This window comes from Lagopus leucura, unplaced genomic scaffold, assembly GCF_019238085.1.
Source record: "Lagopus leucura isolate 7727_CA_CO unplaced genomic scaffold, USGS_WTPT01 Super-Scaffold_100014, whole genome shotgun sequence".
NCBI classification, from domain to species: Eukaryota; Metazoa; Chordata; class Aves; order Galliformes; family Phasianidae; genus Lagopus; species Lagopus leucura.
The window spans coordinates 5,770,012-5,789,840 of record NW_024962268.1 but is presented as its reverse complement, the minus strand read 5'-3'; the positions used below and the strand labels follow the sequence as shown (position 1 = coordinate 5,789,840).

Genomic DNA, 19,829 nt, shown 5'->3' with positions numbered 1-19,829 from the left:
GTTGTATATAACCTTCAGAAGGGCAGATGTAGTCATACATATAATCATCTGTTAAGTGGATGTCTCATCCTTCTGAAAAAAAAAACGTAATGTCGTGTTGCAAGACATGCTGAACTGCAGTTAAAAACTAAGAAAATAGCATGTTTGGCAGTCAGATGTCAAACATACGATGTAATTTTTAAGGCCTGGTCAGAAATAACAGAAAAGAGCAAAGCATGCCACTGATTAGAGATTATACCTGTTTAGTAAAGTGTTTGTTGACTTCTTGGTGCAAATGAGCTGTTCAAAAAAATAACTGCTAATTATAGCTAGCGCTGAGACAAGTATAAAGAAATAATTTGCTTTGTTTGCAGTCCTGGACGTTCTCCTGCCTGCTGTGACAATGAGATCATTATGATGAACCATGTCTACAAAGAAAGGTTCCCAAAGGTAATAAATTATATTTAAGATACACAGTATCTAAATCAATAGGCAACATAGGTTTTAAGTAAATTATGTTTTTGTTATGGAAACTAATGATCCAAGCCTGTAATGGCTTTCACAAAGCATCACCAAGTTCTTATTACAAAGATAAGATCACAATAAAGAAAATCCCTGCTGAGAACTGGACATTCATTTGACGAGCTGCTGAACTGGTTTTGAAATTAATCATGCTGGTAATATATTCTGCTGATTGGAAAGAAACAATAGCATCCACTTTCAATGGGTGGTATATACTTGGAGTTAGCTTATATTGATTTAGTAAACAAAAACAATTTTGGTTGCTCAGTCTTCTGCAGAATCTGTTGATAAACCTGCTAACTGCTGTTCCATATTTCTCTCTTTTCCTGGACAGTTGTCTTATATGCTTTTTTTCAGTGGTAAAGACCAGCATGAAGTTGTCATGAGTTTGGTTCTGAGAAAGCAACTCAGGAAATGTTTCTGGCTTGTCCAGAAATCTGAGACAAAAATGAGTTCCTCTGTGCCACATGTTGCTAGGAGCACTGTACTGTTAGTTGATCCTAGAATTTATATGATTTCTGGAAAATAAAATACAAGTGAAACTGATGCAGTTCCCCATAGCGCCTAAAAGTAGTAACTATAGGAAATCTTCATATTTCTTTATATTTATAAATTTATTTTTATTAAATGTATGTAATATTTATGTTTTTATTTGTAGAAAATTATGAAGATATTTGTAGAGAGCTTGAGCAGCAGACACCGGTTTGAAATGAGCCTCTCATTTCAGTGGATCAGTTATGAATTAAAAGGAGTGAGATTATTTTTAGTAAGGACAATACTGTAGTTATCGCCAGTATATTTTTATAATCTGCTATAAGTGTGAAACAAGACAGTTGATTCTATAAAGCAGGCATATCATGCGTGCAGCAAACGTCTTCCAGTAACTATGAGCCTTTGGGTTTTTTTAGTCAGTTAAAGTGACTTTCAAACCCACTCTGTTAAAGTGTGTTTGTGGTGTAACCTGTACAAAAGGAAGGAAGATAATCTGGTGTGTAGCATTTGCAGTTTTAGCAAAACATATGAAGACCTCCATAAGTTCTCCTTGCTTTTATTTTGCCTTGAACTTAGTTTTACAGTCATGAGTGTATTTTAATTATGTTGGTGAGTGAGCATCATAAGATCACTGTTTATTGCTGGGGGCAGACAAAACTGGGGTCTATATAATGGAATACTAAGACTTTCATTTCTCTGTACTGGTAATTGGGGGGTATGTAGTCTGTCACTCTTGTCTATTTCCTTGCTTTTTTCTTGAGTCGTTTTGTGTAATAAACATAGGCAACTTCTTAGGTACTGCAGAAATGTTGTAAAACCAGGAGTAATTGTTGAAGTTGTGAAGCTGATGTAATATATTGTGTGTACATTTGTATATAGGCCACAGCCCAGATGGAAGAGAGGCTTCAGGACGTTATAACAAATCATTCTCCAGAAAACGTCCTTCCGCTGGCAGATGGTGTACTCAGTTTTACCCACCATCAGATCACAGAACTGGCTCGAGATTGTTTGGATAAATCCCACCAGGGCCTCATCACGTCTCGATACTTCCTTGAATTACAGCAGAAATTAGATAAATTGCTACAGGAGGTATGAGCTGTTACGATTGGTAGTAAAATGGTTTAAATATGTTTGCAGTTTGAAATAGTTATGACTGTTGCACTCAAATAATTTGTCAAAGAGATGTTCATGGCAGTTTTAGTCTACATGATGACCACTACAAGGGCCAAAAGACATTTCTAATGTAGTCTGTGGTAAGTAGGTTGTAAAGATTCAGAAACAACAGCATTTTGTCTTGCAGTGTTAATTATAAATTGCTTACAGAAGCAAGTGCATAAGCCCTAAGTGAGGAAGCTTGCTATTCTATTTGCTGTGGATAAATGAGGAAATGTATACCATTTCCACTCTTTCCACTTTATCAACCTTACTAATTGCCTGCTGTGTTGACAGAGGAGGCAACAGCCCTTATGTTTCCATTACTTGGAGGTTATTATTAATTATTTAAATATTTCCCTCCTTCATAATTAAAGTGTTTATTAGCAGAAATTCAGTTTTCAAAGCATTGAAACTTCCATAGAATAGTCTGGTAAATTAATTAACAAAAGAATGAAACTTATTTATAGCGTGACACTGTAAGTCAATACAGTTTATATATACATCATTTTTAAAACAAATGAAATACTAAATGGTATAACTGTAAATGTGGGACTTGATAGTATACTGGGAACCAAAGTTAATGTGATAGACTAGCAGATTTGATAGACTTGAAATTTTCCCAGTGATATGTTCAAGTATTCTGCCTTGTTAATTCAAACAATTTCTTCTGTTTTCTTTTAAATGAAGGAGCAATCTCTAAAGATTTTGATCGTTTTTGTTGCTGTTTTTGTTTTTTCCTGTGCTGATTTTTTGTTTACTTCTATTCAATAGATTTACTTTCAGTTAATTTCTGCTACTGTATTCTGAACTTCTTGTCATAAAGCAGTGTAAAAGTTAAGGCATCGCTAAAATATGTATGGATTATTGAAGTCCTGTCCTTTAAACAGAGAAAATAAAAACCTCCCAGCAATGTAATTCAGCAGTAGGAAAGCCTGCTCCTTTCCTCAGCTTAGCTGCGGACACTTATGATTCGGATTCATGCGTCACATTTGTTGTCAGTTACTAGCTGTGATGCTCAGTAGAAGGCTGCCTCTCCTACTGCTACTTGGCACCTTATGATTACTGTGTATAATAGAGGAAGGCTATTTCAGTGCTTGAGTAGCTTGATTCATCTCACACCTTTGTAAATCTAAGGTTGAGGTTGGGTGTTATCAGTGTCCTTTCCTGCTTCATCCTACTTCAACATAATATATATTCAATCTTTTGTTCAGGTATACAACTGAGTGTTCACAAAACTATACAAAGTTGCTTTTAATTCTGCTGGTGATCAAAACAGGCAGGCATTTTGTTTACAAGAGTTCTCTTTGGGCTTGGTTGGTAGTGTGCAGAATACAAATGCGTATGTCTGGTTAAGGTACTTCTGAAACCCATTACAGAATGCTAGATGATGTTCATGCTTTTTTTTTTTTTTAAGTTACCTTTTTTAAATCTCACAGATTTATTTATTTTTCAGCTACTTAATGTATTTTTAAATTACAGTGTTGAGAGCAGCATGTAGCATCATATTGTTGCAGGATTTTTAACTACAAAAATAAAATTAATGATCTATTTTATACGAAAAGTACTTAGTTGTCCATATTAATCTCTCTTAAAATGCTAGTTTCTTGTTTTTGTTTCAGTTCTCTTAATGATTTTGTACAAACAAAAGATGAGGAAAACCTTCAGTTCGGAATATTCAAAACAAAGAGATACTTTGTGTGTTTGGAGGGCTAACAGTATGTTTTGGTGAGGAGGAGGACCATATGGCCTCTTTGCATTCATTGGCATCCTTCTTTGCACCTTTTGTTCTTAAAGGAGAAAATTTAAAAGAAATTGAAAATGTAGTTTAGCCCATTATGCAAATATTTTTAAACCTTCCAGAATTTTCTCTGTATTCTTTTGTAACAATTTACACTGTTCTTCATTACCTTCATAGAAGTTGATTTCTCAACTGTATGTGGCCTCTCTCTGCACAAATTAGTATTGACTCTGTAGATGTAGTACATTGTTATTTGGCTAGGAATTGTGAACGTAGGAAATTATGACCAATTTGACATGAATGTTGCTTATGTTCATGAATATTTCATTTTTCATCTTTTCCTAAAGCTGTTAGTAAACAGGGAGACAAACTGCATATGTATGTTGTACTGAATCATAGTCCTTTTTGCGAAACTGACAATGGTAATATTATGTGATTTTTTTAAACAATTACAAAAGCAGAAGTCGTCCGTTGTGGACAGTTTAACTTAGTTGTTACAGTATTAGAATTGTACAAATGTATTAGTTCAGCATGATATTTTATAATGTTGATATTCTTGATATTTCTATAATTGTCTTGAAAATGATGTACTGTTGTCTCAAGTTCACATTTCAAAACCTGCAAGTATGTTTGAAATAAGCATGCAGGAGTTGTGCATTGAATGCAGTTTGTTCTGTTTTTCCTTTGTGTCCATGTTCTAGGCTCAGGAGCGATCAGAGAGTGAAGAACTGGCATATATTAAGCAACTAGTCAGAAAAATCCTCATAGTTATTGCTCGCCCTGCTCGTTTACTGGAATGCCTGGTAAGGTGATGCTACTATATCTAGATTTTTGTTAATTGCTATGATGGGAAGTTTCCCAGATTAGTATTCAGTTTCCTTCACAGTACTGTCAAACAACTCGGCAAGGCTTTATTGTTGGTGGGATCTTTTTTACTTCTATTTCAGAAGCAAGATACTAGTGGAGAGCTCCTGCAGTTGTGTTTGGCTCCCTGCTATTGCAAATACTTCATTATTAAATCCCTTTCATAAATTTAGGAAGCTCCAGTTTAAAATGAGTTTGTTTTTTCTGTTGCTTTGTTCAACGTTGTTACTCTCTTGGGAAGATGTTTCCGGAATCATAATTGGTTGGTGATTTTCCCATTGTTCTTCTTGTAAGTTTTATAATTTTGTTGCACTGAACAGTTGCCAGGGCTGTATGCAGCTTGCAGTCCATTCTCCAGTAGGGTATTTGGAGATACAGGTAGCCTTAGTGAGCATAGCATGTGTGTTGCCGTATTGGGCTAGCTTGTGCCAGACCACCTAGGCATGTTACTGTTTCACTTGCCCCTGCTGTGAGAACTGGGGAGGCTCAAGTGCAGGAGGTTGTGCTTCAGTTGTTCAGTGGAAGAAATTAATGCTCACAGAACACAGTGCTCAAGAGGATGGTGTAGACACCCAAATGCCATGTAAGAGCCAGCCTGAATCCAACAGGCTTGGCAGGGAGCCTGAGCTGACTTTGTTGAGCTGCTGTGCTTGCCAATACCAGGATCGCAGTGTTGACACTGCAAGCAGCTATTTGAGGCTGGCAAGGCTTTGTGTATGTGGGAGCCACTAACCTGCTGCTAGACTCAAGTTATGCCTGGAAGTGTCATAACTGCGTTTGCATACCACTGAATCTGAGCTACTCAGTCTTTCCAACCTGATCTTGGCTCTGTGCTGTGTTTCTTCATCTGTGGCACAGTTAATCCATAACCTAGATTGTTCTGTTTGCTGTGGGCATTTTGAGAGACGACCCTTTTGTTTTGGAAACACCATGTCTCAGTGTTCCCAGTTGCAGTTTGTTCATGACTTGTAGTTCAGCAGAAATCTAAATATGGTGTGTGCTCTGAAGCAGGATGAATGATGTGAAAATAATGACAGGATCTACAGAAGAGGATGTGTTAGTAAACATTGAATGTGGGCTTGCACTGTGTCTTCACTGTGTCCCCTGAATGTTAATTCAGCAATGTCTGGAGTGATCTTCCTTGCTCCTTTCTCACAGTTCTCATAATCCTTCTCCAGCCCTTTACACAATCTCTGATATGAAGCCTTGTTTCTCTCCATTCCATGATTTCCTTATTGCATGTTCAAAACTGCTCTTAAATACATACTGTGGGCTGACAGACCTAGGCTTCTTTGTAGCACTTCATCCTCTCCTCACATATTTTCTTTCTCCCATCCACTCCTGTTCCTAGTCTTATCGTTTAATTTGGGTTCTTTCCTGGTGACCTATTTGGCTCCTGGTTCATTCTCTGTAAATGCTAAATTTTATAGCTGGCAAGTTCCAAATCTACATTCTCTTAGCTTATGGCTTTGGGATTTTGTTCCAGCCTATCACAGTTGAACTGGAACTGCTGCACATCCTGCATTTCTCCCTTTGCTGAGCCTGTTGATGTGAGTGGACGGACAGTATTTTTCATTTCTCTCAGGAAATGAAATTGTGCTCTCAGTTTTAGTGCTTACTTGCTTCCAGCTGTTGTAGATTTTCAGAGCAGCAATGGCAGAGAAAGCTGGCACAGCTTCTTTGGAGTGTTCTTACTTGGAGTCTGTAGAAGATTTAAGCTGAAACGTAACAACTCTTCTTACAGTAGGTTTCTTCAGAGGCAAGTGGCTTGAAAAAATCCAGGCAGATTGTAACAAGACCCACATTTCTTACACAAGGTGTTAAGACCTACCAGTTAAGTCACTGGAATCATTTAATCATGTAAAAACAACATTGTTGCTTTTCTGTAGCTATTCTCTGGAACCTTTTAAATAATATTGGCTGATATTTTGAAAAGTCTGTCTGAAATAAATACTAGATATGACAATTTCAGCCTCTGTAAGAATTTCCATAGAATCACTGGAAATAAAACAACACTTTCATCAGAAGTTTCATGTACTGTATAGTTAAGTAACCAGTTTTCTTCCTGCTTTTTAGCTAGGGTTTAGCTCAGATGGTGGTGGTATGTGTGTTCCTGCTTGTATTTACATGTTAATCATATGAGTAAAGACTTTTTGTAGTTTCATGTGTCAAGAGCTACTTCCAAATGTTGAGAGATTTTCTCCATTTGTAGTCGCTTCAGTACATGAAGAATGAAGGACATAAGTTTGAAGTGAAGATGAGGAAATTAATTTCTTCTAATATTTATGTGTGTATGCATGTACTCATACTTGTGTGCATTATATACATTATATGAATGGTTTGAAGAATGTAGTGTCTATGAGTGAAATTTTGATATATGTAGATACAGACAGAATATATTGGAAAGAGAACAGAAGATTATTAAAAAGAATAAAAATGCCCTATTGGTAATCCTTCTTGTTCTATTAAACGATTTCCTAATTTTACCTTCTGTTAAAGTAGTGAAATAAATATGTTTCTAAAGGACTTATGGGATAGGGAAGGATTTCTTTTCTTACTCTTGGAAGGCATGCCTTCTACATGTGGAATAAATTATATAGTAATATAGTTGGCTCCCAAAGGGTAGTGTTTTATTTCTAGTTTTGAAATAATTGGATCAGTGAAGCTCCAGTGTTGTTTTCAGCAGCTTGCAATGACTTCATTCTAAAGTCAAGTACTTATTCAATTACATTTTCCTTAAAACAGTGTACAGTTATATTTACGTAAAATACTTCAGAATTTTATTTAGAAGTGGAGAGCAATTTATTTACGTGGTTGATTTCAGTAGCAGATTTTTGTATCCAAGCAACTGCAGGGAGTTGAAGTCTTATGTGAAATCTTGTTACTGAATAATGTGTTGCTGGTTATGTCATTTCACAGAATACTGTGGTGAGTTCTGCTGGCAACTTCCTATTATAAAAGTACAGGATGCAAAATTGTATGGCTTACAGAATATTATATTGTCTAGGAATGATAATGGAAGGATAGGCTACTAATACTAGAGTAATAAAGTTTGGTGTTTTTTTTTTTTAAATAAGAGAAATATTTGTGATAAATACAGCTAAAGAAGTTATTCTGTTAGGTTCTAATACTTCAGTTTCTGCAGAGAGAATGATAGTTACTCTTTTTCTTTCAGGAATTTGATCCAGAAGAGTTTTACTATCTTTTGGAAGCAGCTGAAGGCCATGCTAAAGAAGGACAAGGCATTAAAACCGACATTCCCCGCTACATTATTAGTCAGCTGGGCTTAAATAAAGATCCTTTAGAAGGTAAGTGCATCTCTTGGTTCAGCTATAAACGTCCAGATGCTTCCTTCCCATTGTATATGATTGTTGAGATACTCTGAGTGTGCCTCAAGGAATCAAAGTATAAATGAGAGCAAAGCAAAAAGCATTCACTTCACCCACAGGTTCTGTCACGAGCTTAAAGGCATTATAAAGGCCATCTGAGATTTTCTGCTATGAATACCATTCACAGATGGCGTTGTATCAATGATACTCATTTTTTACATTCAGGCAATAAAACTTCCTTATTTGAACTCTATCTGAAATTTACAGCTCTAATTTGGTATCTACTATTATCCAACTGTAGGTATAAGTGAAACTGGACTGGTAAGTAATTTGCCTTTCATGGCTCCTGGCTTTCTACATCGTATTCTCACTGAATACATATTCTCCCTTTCCTATTGAAACTCTGAAGATTTCTTTTTCTGAGCAACCTATGTGTGCATAGTTAGGACTTATAAAGGGGAGAAGTTGAGTTGGTTCCTGTAAAATTATTGTCATTGCAGAAGATTATTTGTTGCCTGATTCTTGTTTTAAGGACAGCGACAACTAGAATTACTTGTCTCCTGAGCAGACCGTCTTCTCTTTCATACTCAAATCAAATGCTGTTAGTAGTGAAAAGTGGAAATTGGGTTCATTGCATACTGTGCTAGTCTCACAGTTTAGAGTGCAGCAGAAGTGCTGTCTTGGAAAATGGATCTAACTAGTGTTAGTTTGCTTGTCTTTTGTGTTATGAACAAGGGAGACCTCTAGGAGGGGACTTGGTAACACAAAATCATATTTCTGGTATTTAAAGGAAGCTTATGAGCAGGAAGGTGACCAATTTTATACGTGGTCTGGTAGTGATAAGACAAGGAGAAATGGCTTTAAACTAAAATAAGGGATATTTAGGTGAGACATAAGGAGAACATTCTTTACTCAGAGGACAGTAAGGTGCTGGCGTAGGCTGCCTGGAGGAGCTGTGGATGCCCCACCCCTGGAGGAATTAAAGGCCAGGTTGGATGGTATCTTGGGCAGCCTGAACTAGTGAATGGCAACACTGCTTGTGTTAGGGGTTTGGAATTAGGTAATCTTTAAGATTCCTTCCAACCCAATGCATCCTATGATTCTGTGAAAGACAGTTGTGTTAAGATAGGATTGGCTTTTTCTTTTTAATCAGTCTTCGTAATGCAAAATCATATTTCATGAAGTCTGAGAAGCTATATGGTGTATTAAAATGAATTTTTTTTTCTTCAACTTAAGCAGCACTGACAGATATTGTCATGTGTTTGGTTAGGTCTAATTAAATGAATATTAAAAGATTGAAAAATCAAAATTAAAAGATAAATGGAAGCTGAGCTTACTAATCCTCTTCCTGTCTTCTCAGAGAAGAAAATTGCTTTCAGTTTGAAATTGGTACCGTTGCTTAAAGGGACATACCATAAGCAAAAAATAAGGAGAACAGCACTGTGAGGTTTATGCCTTTGAATTAATCATGTAAAGAGAATTATTTTCAGCGTTTTATATACATTACTGTAAAGCATAAAACAAGATGAGAGCCTTTACGTTTCTGTGTCCAAAAATGGAATATACTGAAAAATATTTAGATAGAAGAAAAAAACAGAAAGCTTTCAAATAATTATGTGTCAGTAACTGCAATTAGAATAGCAGCTCCACATAGAATTGTATTTATTTTAAGTGTTTAGCATTTGTAAATGTTCATGGAAGGGATTTCACTTTCAGTTCAAAAAAAGAACTGAATGCTTTAGCACCTTCCCTACTTGCCCCCTTTGTTTTCTGCCATAGCTGAGTGAAATGATGCATGCATTACTTGGGAGATAATGCCAGATAAATTTATACTGTACTGAAATCTGTACCACAGCAGATTCATCACTTATCAGAGGCTGGTGGCTGCATTTCTGAAGAGTTCCCTGGGGAGAAATTTTCCCCCCGGTTTTTAAATTTCCATCTTTACCTTTTATGAATCATGAGACTTCAGAAATGGTTTAAATCAATGAAAGAAAAAGGGCAGATGTTTAATGGTATTTAGATGAGTTTTAAAAATCTCTTCAGGCATTACAAAATTGTTCCATGGCTCTGTGTTTTGATAGCTGACTCTTAGTTCCATTCCATTAATACCTACTATTTGTAAATAATAGGTATTTCTCGGATAATGGATATTTTGCAAAAGTTCTGTTTAACAATGGCCCATTTTAATTTCCTATTTATGAAAACTGTCTCAATTGAGAAGGCTGTCAAAGCATATTTTTCTATCTTGTGTAGTTCGCACTCATACTATTAAGGTTTCATCAGCACATTTATTATAAAACCCTCATGTTCATGAAACTGAGTTTTGACAGAAAACTCCACTCCCTAGTTAGAATTTGGCCTGTACTGTTTAAGCCTAGGCTCTCTTTTAAAAATGTTTATTCTTCATGGATAATTCTGATGGTTCACTGAGATGATTCTTCACTTTTTGTTGACTTGTGTTCAGATTTTTGTTTGAATCTTTCTAACTTCTGTTAAGCTTTAAAGATCTGTTTTGTTTTTGAAACTAAATTTTGTGGTTTTTGTAGTGATTAGATATGAGAGTTACTCTCAAGATGCTCTACAAGTAAATTATCTACATGCTTAACTTACAGTTAATGATTACAGTAAGTGTTGTGCGAATAATTACCTAGGATTTCACTTCTAGTAATTGATTATTGTATAGAAAAATCCAGCTTATATATATTCTATGTGAATATTAAGTTACTTTTTTTATTCATAAGTTAAAAAGTAAGTACTGATGGTGAAATTGCATCTTAGAAGTTTCAGGTAGTCTTTTCTTTGATCCCCATCACATAATTATGATCAAGTGTAGATCTTTGATTCTGCAGAGTGTATAATTAACAATGTATATTAAAGTTATATTAAGTTATCCAAAGTCTTTTTAGGTACCAGCTTTCCTGTTCAGCTTTTGTTACCCAGAGGAATTCTTAGTTCACATGTCCCTGGAGAACATAATAGAGTTAGGAACTCTGCACCATAGACAGATCAGGACAACCTGGTAAACTTGCTAGATCAGCCAAAATCCAAGCGTTTCACAGAGAAATAGTCTGTATTAATAATTCCATAAATGATAAGCTTTGAGGGAAAAAAATGGCTTTTAGCTGGGTCTGGTAGGATTATCAGCATTTCTGTGTATAAGATGGAAACATTTGGAATCCATATCAGCCTGAACTAGAACCTTACTGTTCCAGCTATGAAGCTTTAGGTAGTACATAAAAGATATGATGTGCAGTTTAACCCCCTGGTGGTCTAAGATCCTCATGATTTTTAGAAAATTAATACACACAGACCACATAACTCTTGCATCTCAGCAATCACAGTACATACTGCTGTTTATTGGTACTTAGCTGTTTAAGATCACATAGACAATGAATACCACGCATTCCTTTTTCAGATTGTGCTCTGAATTATACTCAGCATTAATACTCTAAATGCTTAGAAACAGCCTATAGTTATTTGGCAAGAACTACAGAATGATTCCAGAAAAGTGTCACTTCTCAGATTTTAGTTTGGTACTTAATTTTATACTTACTGAGGTTTAAAAAGGACTTTCTAATATTTGTTTCTAGAAATAGCTCAGCTAGCTAACTGTGACAGTGGGACAGCAGAATCTCTGGAAATGGATGAATCAGTAACTGTAAGTTTTCTTTTTACGATGCTGCTTATTCTGAATGTGAATGAAGAAGAAAATGTCTGTCTTCTGTTTTTCTTCTGGCATGGGTAAATTAGTAGAATGGATTCTTAAAAGTTACAGGGTTTAGCACCATGCCACTCAGCAGATAGAAGACTCATGAAAAGTACTGGAGCAAAACTTTCTGTTTTCCTTGGCACTGTGGTATTTGGCTTTCATGAGGCTACAGTAATCGAAACAAGAAGACTGTTTTACCATAGTTTCCACCAGTGACTGTTTTATTTCCGTTTAATGTAATCATTTTCCTTCTCTAAGTATTTACATACTTCTTTAAAAACAAAGCATTTTAGAACTATTTTAAGTTGGTCTGCTTACGGTGGCAGCTAATGACCAAATTAACAGAGTCTAAACATATCCAGTCAAGACATGAGAAGGTAATAAGCATGTTGCCAAAAAACCTGTTTCAGGAAGCTGTCTTGTAGTCTGGAATATTCTGCATTATTCTTTTGAATCTATGTATGAAAATATTTGGCTACAATCATGTGTATCTTACAGGAAGATTTTGTCAAATGCTTGCACAGGTTAGCAAAAGAAAAATGAGTTGCTGGAGATGATTGGTCTGAATTTTGTGGTGGGTTTAAGTTCTGTTTATTTAAATTATAATTTTAAAAAGTTCTTATACCTTGCACGTCGATCAACAGTAAATGCAATTCTATTATTGTTAATTTTTAGTGCAAGCAGACAGAACAAGTCAGTGCAATTCTGCAAGGATGCGTAGATACTTTGCTGGCATCTGTAACAATTAGTAGAGTTTAAAATACAGGCGTGGGGTATCTGCTAAGGTAGTATCAACATACTGCATTAAGGACATTATCTCCTCTGAAATGTCTTATCTTGAGAAGGTTCCTGGTGTTTTCATAAAGTACAGACCTGGGCATTATTTATTGGAACAATACTGACAAATTGGATAAAAATTAGATAATTAAAATGCTGAAGGAGTGTTCTAATTTAGATGGGGAATATGTATCTGTAAGACTGGCTTAGCAATAGGTATGAAATTGTAATTCTGAAGGTATTTATATTGCGCAAATGCAAACTTCTCAAAGTTGAACAAATGAAGTAAAAGGAAGAATGATGGATTGTAATATGGGAATGTAACTGGGACTGTGGTGAAACTATATGAGGAATGAAAAATAGAGGGTGAATATCTAGAAATATTTTACCAATGTGGAGTAAACATAAGATAAAAACAACCCATGGAAAGTGTAAAGAGGCATAACTTAAAATAGAACACAGAACAATTTAAAATAGCGCTAAGTACACAATTAGGAAGAATCCTGTATTTGCAAGCAAGTAGCCTAAGCAGTTTAATAAATTCTCTTCCTTATCCTGTGTAGTTTCTTCTGTTACCATACTCACTTCTTAACACTGGACTGTTTCTTTAGTAAGCATTTCACTGAAAGTCTTCCAAGCAGATCTACACCCAACCTTTAACATTACTGAGTTGTCTTGATAGGGATCCCAGAACTTTTTGGAAATTTGGGAAGCACTTTGTATTTTGTAGGTTTGGAATAAGAAATGTAGGAATCTGCACTAGTGCAGGCACATGTGCCCCACACCTCTCATTCCTAATTTACACTTGGTTGTTAAGATTCATTAAGATTACAGCTAGAAAGAAAGTTGTACTGCATTTCAAGATAACTTTGTTTTGAAGATGTTCTTGCATAAAAATTGGTGAAAGTGACATTATCATGATAGAGTTATTGCATTTTTGTCTTCCCTTTTTTTTCTCTTCATGTGTCTTTCCACGGTCCATCCTAAATTATATCACAGTCCTAGCATTAGTCAGAAATGTACAAAACTTTGATGTTAGAAGAATTCATCTGTTTCAGTTACTCCCAGGCTGATTCTGCCTGCATACTGTTGGAATCACTTTTACTCAAAAATGAAGGCAATGTCCAGCGAGTACTTAGTGCAATTTTCAGAAGTTTAGACCCCAGATAGGAGTTTCCAGTATTTCCCTTTACCAGAAGCCATCATACCTATCTGCTTTCACCCTGACATGGAGATGAGGGGACAGATGGCTCCAGTGTTACGGGTACCTTTCAGATGGAGAGGCAGCTCTGTTTCAGGAACTCCTGTGTCCTTCACTTCAGCCAAAATGTGGTCAACTGGCTAGGTCTTTCAGCTGGTTTGTTGGGGTGTCACGGACTCATAGTACTTGGAGTTATGTGTTGGTTTTTTTTTCCTACTTTGAAGAAAAAAAATACTGTACTGACTGTATTCTTTCTCCTTTTTTACTTTGAAGAGCTCTAATACCTCACTACAGCTCCGGAGAAAACCTCGAGAAAGTGATTTTGAAACAATCAAACTGATTAGTAATGGAGCTTATGGGTGAGTAATTCACATTACTGTAACAGCTTTTTCAGAGTTCTGCATAACTTCCCAGTATTTCTTACTGTGGGGATGATTATGGGGGCGATTTTTTTGCACTGATGTATTCTTAATTCTGCTTTCCTACTTTGTTGTTAATGCTTGAGTGCTAATTAGACCTAAAAATATTGGAGAAGTGGAAAAAAAATTTCCTTGAGGAGGTCTGAATTGTTTCGTTTTTGTTTGTTTGTTTGTTTGTTTGTTTTATCCCCTTCTCTGTGGACTCTCTTCGATCCCAGATGGCTTTTAAGGAGTTACTGTTACTTGGTTGGATTTTCTGGGTACTTGTAAAAATAGAGAACTTACTGCACAGTGGTATATAAGTTGTTGTAGATAACTCTGAAAGGCCAAGAGAGAATTAACATGAAAGAATTCCATAGCTGTAGTCTAAGTATTAAGTCTGCCAACAGATAGAACTACTGGTTCCTTTCATGTTCAGGTGCCTTCATTAGATCTTTGCTTGGTTATATTTCTCAGCGCTAAATTGTATAAGGACAGGAACTGCTGATCAGGAGTAGGAGACTTGGTACTGGTTCAAAAAAGACAGGTTTCTGTCTGTCATCAAATGAGGCAGTGTTGCAGAACAGCATTGAAGGAAAGGGCTGTGCTGATCCCTGGCAGGTCACGTTACGCTGGCTCTATCCTATGCTACCTCTGTTTGAGGTAGGAAACAGCAGCTACCTGATAGGACTCTGGAAGAGAAAACCCACTGGTGATCTGCCCACTGGAATTTTGCATGCTGTTTTAATGGCCTTGGGATTATGGGTGCAGCAATGACTCTCAGGTCATGTTATTTAAAGATATCCCTGAGCTCTGATGAGACAGTTAATGTTTGCTACTTCTGATCATGACAGCATATGGAGAGACTGTTTGCTTTTGACCAGATCTACTTACGTAGTTCAGCAAAAAGCCTACAGAAGATAGGGTAATTTGAATTAAAATTATATAAATATCCAAATATAACTTCTCATAGTTCAGCCTCCTCACAATTCATTTTCTCAGAATTTCTCTGTAGTCAAACTCATCAGTCTATGCCAGTTACTTCAGATTACCCCTAAATTTTAAAAGCCTTTCTTCTTGCACTTAGCAGTAGTTTCTGCTCCCATCCCTGGCTGTATCCGTTCTTCTTTTTCCCCCTTCATCTCTATCCAACTTCCTCTTTGTCTTACTGAAGTAGAAGAACAAGAATTGTGTGGGGTATGTTCATGTCAGAGAAATGGGTGTCTGAGTCAGTGGACCCGTGCAATTTCCCAGTAGTTTTAGGTTAGTATGCAGTGGGGAAAGGAGGGAGTGGTGGCACACAGGCATGCTGCAACTGGCAGTGTGTGATTGACTGCCTGAAGTCAGTTGTACAGTAGTCCTCTTGCTCCATACCCTCACAGCCACGAAGTCTCAAAGGGCTACTAAGAAATACAGACTGGAGACAGGTAAAGATTTGTAAGGTGGAAAAGAAAGGATGAAAAAAGCCCAAGCTTTCTGTGGCTCTTACAACGAGGGCATGTAGAATACATTTACTCATGTTTGTGGCAGGGAAAATCAATACTGTACTATGTGAGGCACCTTCTTAGTGAACATCACAGGTAAAGTTGTCAGAGCAAGTATAATTTTTGTAGAGATCTGGGTAAATTGTTGAGAAAAGGGAAAGCTGAGTGAGGGTGTATATGCATTCTATAGGAACTGTTATTGCCTTTATAAAACATTAAAACAGAAGCATGCTAGAGGTAATGCAACAGTAATGGAAACTGGAGTGGAAAGTGAAAATCCCATCAACTTTAGTGAAGTGCTGTTATTTCCATGCTTAAGCAAACAACATCAAAGTTGATTTTGTTGGTCTGGATTTTTTGTTTAAATTATTCTTACAAGAAAAATAAAGAAGATGGAAACAAGAAGGACTATGAAGGTAAAACTGAAAAATAGTCTAGAATGAAAGAAACACATTCAGTGAACTGCTTGAGTGCAGATTTTAAAAGTATATACTCAAAATTTTATAAAGTGAGATTAGCACTTGATCCCATAATGATGCTGGGAGTAGGCTTGAACTCTTTCAAGAATTTCTGTGCACCAGATAAAGAGGGACAGTACTATTAGCAGACTTCTAGTGAGTATCATGTTTATGTTGACGTCATACAGCTGGAGATTAATTTACTCATAAGTTATGCTCAAATTTAAAGAGGAACATACAACTATTGCCCGTGTACTTTTAAACTCTACAAAATGGAGCATAATTAAGCAGCAGTATCTGTTCCATCTGTAAATACGAAGCAGTAAATTGCCCAATGGGCATTTATTGCAATGTATTACAAGTATAAGCAGCCAAAATAAAAGTTAGTGTTGTTATGCTACAAGACTTTTTTCTCACTTCCACATTTTTCTAGGCCATTAACTTTTTGAAATAACTTGAATGTGCGTGAATTCTGTCTGAACTTCATTGATTTATTCTCCAAAATACATCAGTAGGCATCTTTTGCGCTCTGAATTACTTAGTATTCTACTGTAATACTTTACTTGTTTCAAGGAGGTAGTAGAAGGTTATGTTCAGAACCAATTTATGAAAAAAAAAAAAAAAGCAATGTACATTCTGATGTCCTTTATTTCACTGTTGCGTTTTTGCCTTCATTAGTGAAATAGAAAACTTTGCTTGACAGGATAATTTTTGGTCTTGGCATACTGTAGCAGAGATTTGTCAGATGTGCTAAACTTGATGAGTTTAAATATCAAGTATTGGTTGGGTAAACTAATTTGTAATGCAATTAAACGACTGTGTAGTAGATTAGGTGTATCAGGCTGGGAATACACAAGAAGTTAAACAAGCTGTGAATCAGTAAACAAGTAGGACACTGGCCAAGTCACTAATGGTTTCAAAGCTGTCTGTCAGACTGCTTTCCAGCCAGGCAAAAATTATCAGATTTCCCAATTTTTCAAACTTTTGCTGCAATTACAGCAACTTTTTTTTTTTTCCCATATTTCAACTACTGAGAGTTAAGAAGTAGTGATGGTATCAAATTTTGTCCTTCCTGAACATGCGGCATGCTATAAATATGTGAAGGACTCTATTTTTCAAGTGTTTTTTTTTTGCAAATACTGAACAGTTCTTAGGGAGTTTATTCACAGAAAATCTAGCACTAGTTTTATCAGTGTGTGCCTGTGTTTACTGGCTTCCATAAAGGTGGAAGTTGTTACAGTTAGATGTAGACAGGCAATTTTACTGGCTGAAGTATGTAACACATTGAAGTGAGTAGATCTCTCATACGAAAAGAAGAATCACAGCCATTCTGTTCTTTTCCCATGCTACAGGGCATACTAGGGTGTATCCCAAACACGTTGTTCACACTACAGTGGATGCTTGTCTTAGGCATGCTGTAGGCAGCGTTTCCTCCTTGCCCCCAAATAAATCTGATTTGGTGATGGATATCATCTAGGTGGGAGGTGGTGCAGAGCTGTTTTTGGTTCTGGTGGTTCTGATCTTAACTATCTGTAAACTCTGACATAATGCTGTAACATGAATCGTGGCCTCACAAATGGCTGCCTTGAACTGGAGATGATTCAGGCAGTACAGAATTCAGCAATCCTTTCTCAGAAAATTGCTTTTTAAAATGTAGCATAATTCTTGGTCAGCACCTTTAAATTTTAAATAATAAATGCAGCAAGTACAACACCTGTGTTTCCACAAGGAGTTTAGGGTCCTTTGACAAATTCAGGAATCAAGTTAAAAGCAAGTTACCTTTAAACACAGCAACATCAGCTGAAAGTACTGAATGTAGACTAAATTTTAAAATATCTCGGAAAGTTACTGAAGATCTGTAAACTAGAGAACGTAGAAACAGGAGGGAGACTAACTTCTCAAATGGGCAGGTAATGGAAAGACCAAGGGAAACAATTTTAAACAAAAAAAAGGTTTAGATTAGGTACTATGGGGAAATTCTTTACTCAGAGGGTAGTGAGGCACTGGCACAGACTGCCCCATCCCTGGAGGTGCTCAAGGTCAGGCTGTACGTGGCTCTGGGCAGCCTGAGCTGATAAGTGGCAGCCCTGCCTGTGGCGAGAACTTGGAATTAAGATGAGATTTAAGATTTCTTCCAACCCAAGGCATACTATGTTCTCTGACAGATCTGAAGACTGTTAGATTTTAGTTATAACCAAGAATCATTGTTGTAAGCTTTGAAAGGTAGATTGCATAACAATTAAGTTGTAGCAGGTTTGTTTGTTTGTTTTTGTCATATCAACACGTGCATAGCATTTATATTTATGCCTAGGTGTTTTAGATATACTTTTTCAAAGTAAATGGAAATTCTATACTAGAAGTAGAGGAAGGTAGTGTTTGGACAGTCACAGAGTTTGTTAATTTCTTTTATTTCTCTTGTGAAATAAATTTTGCGTGATACATTTAGATACATTATCAATAAAAAAAAACAGATCATTTGTGTACCTGCTGAGATCCATTCAGTGAAATCAGCAGGTGTTCTGGAAATCCCATGGTGACTTTATGAAACTAGTAGGGCAAGGCAGGAAAGCAAATTCTTGGTTTGAAAGCATAGGAGGTTGCAGCACTGCCTCTGTGGTTGTGGCTTTGCAGGCAAGGATGGCATTTGACTGTTGTGTAGTGGATGGACGGAGCAATTTGATGTTATGGATGAGTTGCTTTTGTATTAACGGAGTTCTCAGACAGTTGTCTTTTCACTGGAAATCATGAACTGGATATTATTGCTCAATGCCAAGAAAATGAGAGTGAGAAATTGTGTTCTCTTAAAAGCGGAAGTGAAACAAAGATAAAAGTCTGTCTAATGCTTCTGGAATAGCATCTGACAAGTAAGGAATAGAGCAACAGAGTGAAATGAGCCTGTCGTGAGAAAAGAAAGGCTGAGTTCAGTGCAGGAATGAGGATAATGTAGCAGAAGAGAGCTTCAGGGAAAGCAGAGGGAATCAGACCATCCCATTCTGCTTCATGGCTTAAAAGACAATACCTCAAAACTTATAAATCAGGTTCAAAATAAACAAAGCTAGAACACCAGAACTCGTTATGGTTGTTCTCAACTTTTTATCTGGAATTTCATTGTCTTCATTGTCTTGGCAGCTCTGCGCTTTACCCTGAGCTTTCCGTTATTTTGATTAAGTTGAAATCCCAGGGAGGTGAAGCTTTTTTTTTTTCTTTTTTTTCACTTTGGTTTGTTGTTGTTTTTGTTTGTTTTTAATGTCCAAGTAACTTCTGCATTTTTTTCTCTTCGTTTAACTGCTTGTCCCTGGGAAAGTTTCATATTCCATTTATTAGTGACATCTCAGCAAATTCTTTCAAAGCATAGGAGTCTCAGTAAGTTCAGGTTGCGGTTCCAATGATCTGCCTTGCTGGTTGTACTAGTAAGCAAGGGAAATGCATAGTTGTGAAATGAGACTCTCCTGAAGGAAGATAGGTAATCTTTGGCTGGAATCCTTTGCTTCCATTTAGAGCATAGTTTTGTTCGTAATGCTGTTAGCTCACGTTACTGTGTTACACAGATGTGCAGAATGATGTGCACTCTTGTATACCGAAGATCATTTAAAATCACCTTAATCAGTACAAATGGCATATGAATGTATAAGCATAAGACAGAGAACTATGTTGCTTTTTTTTTTTTTTTTGTGTGTGTGTGAATCTAGTATCTTGTAAATCAGTGAAATACTTTTTTTC

The 19,829-nt window shown here is 36.4% G+C and overlaps 1 protein-coding gene across 7 annotated transcripts in view; it reads left to right on the top strand.

The window, feature by feature from the left end:
* MAST4 (microtubule associated serine/threonine kinase family member 4) overlaps window positions 1–19,829 on the top strand; it is a 193,308-nt gene that overhangs the window by 143,317 nt on the left and 30,162 nt on the right. For all 7 annotated transcript variants that reach the window (XM_042875163.1, XM_042875166.1, XM_042875165.1 and 4 more), the window contains 6 exons: window positions 354–429; window positions 1,873–2,082; window positions 4,588–4,689; window positions 7,926–8,058; window positions 11,673–11,740; window positions 14,043–14,128. In XM_042875163.1, the coding sequence (XP_042731097.1) occupies window positions 354–429; window positions 1,873–2,082; window positions 4,588–4,689; window positions 7,926–8,058; window positions 11,673–11,740; window positions 14,043–14,128 (675 nt within the window). The remainder of the gene's footprint in view (window positions 1–353; window positions 430–1,872; window positions 2,083–4,587; window positions 4,690–7,925; window positions 8,059–11,672; window positions 11,741–14,042; window positions 14,129–19,829) is intronic.